The sequence below is a fragment of the Myotis lucifugus genome, unplaced genomic scaffold, assembly GCF_000147115.1.
Source record: "Myotis lucifugus unplaced genomic scaffold, Myoluc2.0 scaffold_2839, whole genome shotgun sequence".
Classification (NCBI taxonomy): Eukaryota; Metazoa; Chordata; class Mammalia; order Chiroptera; family Vespertilionidae; genus Myotis; species Myotis lucifugus.
In genome coordinates, this window is record NW_005873887.1 from 1 (window position 1) to 5539 (window position 5539).

General features: G+C 62.8%; 1 protein-coding gene across 1 annotated transcript in view; it reads right to left on the minus strand.

The window, feature by feature from the left end:
* Positions 1–112: 112 nt before the first annotated feature.
* The window catches only part of SNX8 (sorting nexin 8), a gene marked incomplete at its 3' end in the record, with an annotated part of 20375 nt that continues 14948 nt past the window's right edge, over positions 113–5539 (minus strand). Inside the window, exons 4-9 of the mRNA XM_006108620.3 lie at positions 5432–5539; positions 5014–5094; positions 3499–3659; positions 2795–2927; positions 1367–1435; positions 113–293 (exon numbers count right to left, since the gene is read on the minus strand). The exon at positions 5432–5539 is cut by the window's right edge and continues 13 nt beyond it. Of these exons, the coding sequence (XP_006108682.3) occupies positions 113–293; positions 1367–1435; positions 2795–2927; positions 3499–3659; positions 5014–5094; positions 5432–5539 (733 nt within the window). The remainder of the gene's footprint in view (positions 294–1366; positions 1436–2794; positions 2928–3498; positions 3660–5013; positions 5095–5431) is intronic.

Below are 5539 nucleotides of genomic sequence, written 5' to 3' on the forward strand. Positions count from 1 at the left end.
CACGATGCCCCCAGGACTGGATCCCCCTACAATGCCCCCCGTGCCCGAGCACCTCCACGGTGCCCCCCAGGACTGAACCCCCCCACAATGCCCCCACTCCCGAGCACCTCACGATGCCCCCCACGATGCCCCCCATGCCCAAGCACCTCCACGATGCGCGACTCCAGCTGCTCCACGGACTCGGGCTCGTGGCTGTGCACGGCGGCGCTCATCTGCCGCTTCATGAGGCTGTACTTGTGCAGGGCCCGCTGGTGCTTGTGCAGCACGCCCTTCTCGTGCCGCTCACACAGGTCCTGGGGGGAGCGAGAGCTGGAGCCGCCCCGCAGGAGGACCCCACGGGGAGGACGGAGGGCGTGCGGGCTCGGACCCGTCAGTGCGTGACCGTCCTGTGTGAGGGCTCCCCGGGAATGACTTCCTCCTGCCAACAGCTCACGCACCCGCTCACTCACTCCTGAAGGTGCTCGTGGCAGAGCAGCTCAGGTGGGCCCGGGGGGACCACAAACCACCACGTGAAACACCGCGTGGACAGCGCAAGGACTGGCACGCTGCCCGTCCCACTGGCAGCAAGGAGGTGCACGGCCTCGCCCGGGGCCCCACCCGCCTCCCAGCAGAAGTCTGGGGGGACCAGCCACACGGTCACCGGGCTGGGGCTCCCAAGGCCACCTGCCACCAGCCCACTCGGTGGAGCAGCCCTTTCTGGAACATTCCCACAGCACTGGCCAGCTCCTGAGCTCAGCACAAAGGGCTCTCGGCTTCACAGGTCAGACACCCCGTCAGGAAGCCCCACAGGCAGAAGTGCCCGCCCCCCACCAACAGGCGAGCTCCTCTGTGCAGGGCAGCACTCGCCTGCTCACAGGGCCGGGCCATCCCCGCAAGGCACACGTGCATGCATTCACATGCACACACTCACACACACAGAGACGTGAACACACACGCATTCATACACACATCCACACATGCGAACACACTCACATGGAGACACAGACACAGACACAAACACACATACATTCAAACATACACATGCACACACACTCACACAGAGACATATACACAGACACAAACATACACACAAACATGCATGCACTCACACACAGACATGCACGCACTCAGAGACACACATACAGCGCAAACATAGACGTGCACACACTCACACAGAGACATACACACGCGAACAGACATGCACATGCACAGAGAGACATACATACATATACACATACGAACACAGACATACACATGCACACACTCACACAGAGACACAAACACGCACACACTCATACACACATTCAAACACAGACATACACATGCACACACTCACGCAGACATACACACATGCACGCGCGAACACGCAGGCGCAGCCGAGACTCACCTTGTAGGACTGGAGCAGGTCCAGGAAGAGGTTCAGCTTCTCCACCACGGCGTCCTCCTCCTGTTTGCCCTGGGAAACAGGCTGGTTACCTGGCGCCCAGCATAGGGCCCGGGACCTGCCCCCGAGCACGTGTCCGCAGGCCCGGCAGGCCCTTCCCCGGACCCAGCCAGCCCCCCACAGGCAGGCCCAGCACAAGGCAGAGAAGCCATGGAACCAGCAGTTCTATGAGAACACGGCCTCACCCCATCCCCCGCCTCCCGCCACCTGCCCACATGTGCTCACCGTCCAGCACTGCATGTCCCTCCCGTGCTCCAAAGCCCACATCGCCCACACGCACCAGGAGAGCCGGGCACCGCGACACCCTCCCAGCAGCTCCCCCACCTGTTAGCCAGCCCTCCCCCACCCGTTAGACAAGCAGCTCCCCACGTGGAACACCGGCTCGGGGAAACAAGGTCCCACTACAACATCGAGAGCTCGTGTGGCCGACAGTGAAAAGCTCACCCCACAGCCCACAGGGGGTGCAGCCAGGAGGCAGCCGAGAAGTGAGGAGGGCAAGTCTGCTGGGGTACGAGCAGTGGCCTGGGAGCCTGGGGCTCCTGCCAGGCTGGGCACCAACTGGGGGGCCTGGAGTCCCTCAGGTCCCACGCATGCCTGGCCTTAGGGGTTCCAGGCCACTGCAGCCCACACCCACAGCCACGTGATAATCAGTGAGGTTCCAGGAAAGTACCCAGTGACCACAGAGCCCGGCCCCTCCTGACCGGGAGAGGAACCGGAACGGAGCAGGGCACTCGGGGCTCCCTCCTGGCCGTGTCATCTGCCAACAGGCCCCTGCTGGCCCCAGGCCGCACGCGACCCGCACACCGCACCTGCGCCGTTACCAAAGGCACACACCCTGTCCACACACACACCCACGGGAGTGTCACCTCTCCGCTGGGCGGTTCCTAGGCCTCCCAGCCGGTCTGGAGAGAACAACCAGGATCCATTCTTATGGTTGGGACCACCAGCCCCAGATGCCTCCACGCTCAGCCAGCGTGAAAAGGGCCGTAGCTGAGTCGGAGAAAGTCCTGATGGGCGGTGGTCTGACCCGGTTTCGTGTTAGAACTAATTTCACGTCAACGTGAAAACACCAAGGTCAGCGAGGCTGCGGGAAACGACACCCTTCGTCCGTGAGCTCAGAGCAGAGCCTGGAGCCAGAGGGGCCTGGAGCCGGAGGGCCTGCTCCTCGCTCCACGTCAGGGCCAACCTCCGCCCTCTCAGGCGGGAACAGCCCCGAGGTTGAATCAGAAAAGACACTAAAACTGACCCAGAGAGGGCTTGCATCCTGCACCGGGGGTTCCAGGGCCCCGAGCCCCGAGGCCACCTGGGAAGAGGGAGCCGTGTGGGCCGGCCCGGCGCTCTGGAGCGGGTGCGCGGGCGCCCACCACTCACCTGCTGCGCGGCCTTGTCTGCGAGCACAGCGAACTCCACCGACAGGCCTTTCAGCGCCTGCTTCAGGGACCCCCACGTGCTACTGTTCAGAGCGGCCCAGGAGGGGAGCGGGGTCGTGTCAGACCCTAAAGCGCTGAAGGAAAACGCAACAGGAGACACTCAGGGCCCCGAAGCTGCCGGCAGTCCAAGCCGACACCGGCCTCCGCCCAAAACGTCACGGGGTCCCCGCACGTCTCCTGACCAGGACCCTCGCTGCTCAGCGGCCACGGGACGCCTGGGGGCTGCGGGGAGGAAGGGCCTCAGCCCAGAACCGCTCTCCCGCTCCTCCCAAGGCCTCTGCAGGGCACAGGGCGGGCCTGGGAGCCAGTTCCTCTGTGGAGGGCGGAGTCTGGGGAAGGCCTTTCGGGGAGGGGGGGGGGGGGCAGCCACAGCCGCCATGTCCTTCCCAAAGTCAAACCAATCTGAGGTCTAATCCTGACAGCAGGGAAATGGCCTACGAGGACCCGGCAAGCGTCGTGTGTGGAAATCCAAGTTTCTGCCTAAACTCTCCACCTCTCCTTCTAGGGGTGAACCCCATGTACACCCCCTCCCTCCCTTCAGAAGCAGGACAGGTCAGAACAGGGTCTTATGGGAAACGCATAAGCCCAGCACCAAAGCCTAAGGCCCCTCCCACCCCGGGCCCCGCGAGCCTCCGGGCCACCTGCCTCAGTTCCTTCCCGAAGATGAGGAGGTCGGCGGCGTTGTCGATGGCCCTGGTCGCCATCCGCTCGGCCCGGTCGCGGAGCTTGTGGAAGCTGTTGTAGATGCTCCGGATCAGCTCCCGGCTGACGGCGAACTGCGTCTGGATGTCAGCGGGGAGGAAGTCCTGCGGGAGGAGGGGGGCCGTGACCATGGACCGCCACGCGTGTACCCTCTCAGCACAGGAGACCCAGAGGACACGGGCTCCCAAATCCAGGTCGCGTGGGACCAGCCCGGGGCCCTGCACCCCAGCGTGGGTAAGAGAAACAAACATCGCCGCAGACATGGCACACACGGCACACGGCACACAGAGTACACACAGCACACACGGCACACGGCACACAGAGTACACACAGCACACGGCACACAGAGTACACACGGCACACACAGCACACGGCACACAGAGTACACACGGCACACACAGCACACGGCACACAGAGTACACACGGCACACATGGCACACACAGTACCCATGGCACACACAGTACACGTGGCACACACAGCACATGGCACACAGTACAGACAGCACACGGCACACACAGTACACGTGGCACACACAGCACATGGCACACAGCACAGACAGCACACACAGTACACGTGGCACACACAGCACATGGCACACAGCACACACAGTACATAGCACACGGCACACATGGCACACACAGCTGAACAACCAGCGAGGCCACGACTCCAGCGTCCCCTGAAACTGATGAAACCAGAGGCCCTGCAGAAACACCGGGTACAGCCTTCGACTTGCAGTGGAGAGAAGAGAACGGGACGGCCGTCAGGGGAGGAGGCCTCGCAGCCACGTCCCACCAGCCTGACGCTGACACTGACGGCATCACACTGAGGGAGCGAGGGCTCAGGCGTGAAGGGAGGCCTAGGGCAGTGATGGCGAACCTTCTGAGCTCCGCGTGTCGGCATTTTGAAAAACCCTAACTTAACTCTGGTGCCATGTCACATATAGAAATTTTTTGATATTTGCAACCATAGTAAAACAAAGACTTATATTTTTGATATTTATTTTATATATTTAAATGCCATTTAACAAAGAAAAATCAACCAAAAAAATGAGTTCGAGTGTCATAGGTTCGTCATCACTGGCCTAGGGCGTGTTCATGTGGAGAAGCAGCGGAAGCAGGAAAAGAGCTGCCAACAGCTGCCTTAACCCTTTGGGGAAAGACGGGTGAACTGACGTTAAACTAAACCAGGCGCAGACCGAGCCCCGGAAATCCGAAAGGCTGGCCACCGAGCTCGTGTCCAACCGAGTCACGACGAGCCTGGTGTCCGGCCGCACAGCTCAGACGTCTGACCTCCGAGGTGGCCCTCCGGCCTGGCCCCTCCCGGCACAGTGGGTGTGGCCCACGGCCACGAAGCAAAGGGAGGGGGCGTGACGGCAGGGGCGGGTCTCTGTCCCCTGCACCCTTCCATGTGGGAGGGATGCCTGGCCACTGGGAGTCGGACCCCAACCAGACGAGTACCTTGGCCCGAGTCGCCAGCTTACAGTTCAGGAACTCGTCTCCCACACACTGAGCCGACTCCTTCAACTTGCTCTGCACGTCCTGCGAAAGGAGAGAGAAACCGCTGACCGCCACGGCCGCCGACAGTCGGAGACCGGCCGTCCAAGCAGGGCTCAGCCCGCCCGAGGGAAGCGCGCCCCGTCTGCCTGAACATGCAACACGCACTGTCCCGCCGCCTCCGGCCGCGCTCCCCGCTGCTCTCCAGCTTCAGGTCCCACCCGCACACGCACACAGCGCCTCCGCGCCCGCAGGCAGCCCAGCCCCGCCAAGTCACGATGGAGGAGCCTCCAACACCCCCCGCCCGCTGCCCCATCTCAGGGCAGGAAACCCGGGCACAGGGCAAGCGGGCAGCAGACCCCGGCCCAGGGCGGGTACTCACGGGGCCGCTGAAGCACAGGAACAGCCTGAGGACCTCGTCCTCCGAGAAGGGGGGGTGCCGGGCCACCAGGTTGATGAAGCGCTTCAGCGCCCTCCTCCGCGCCTCGAT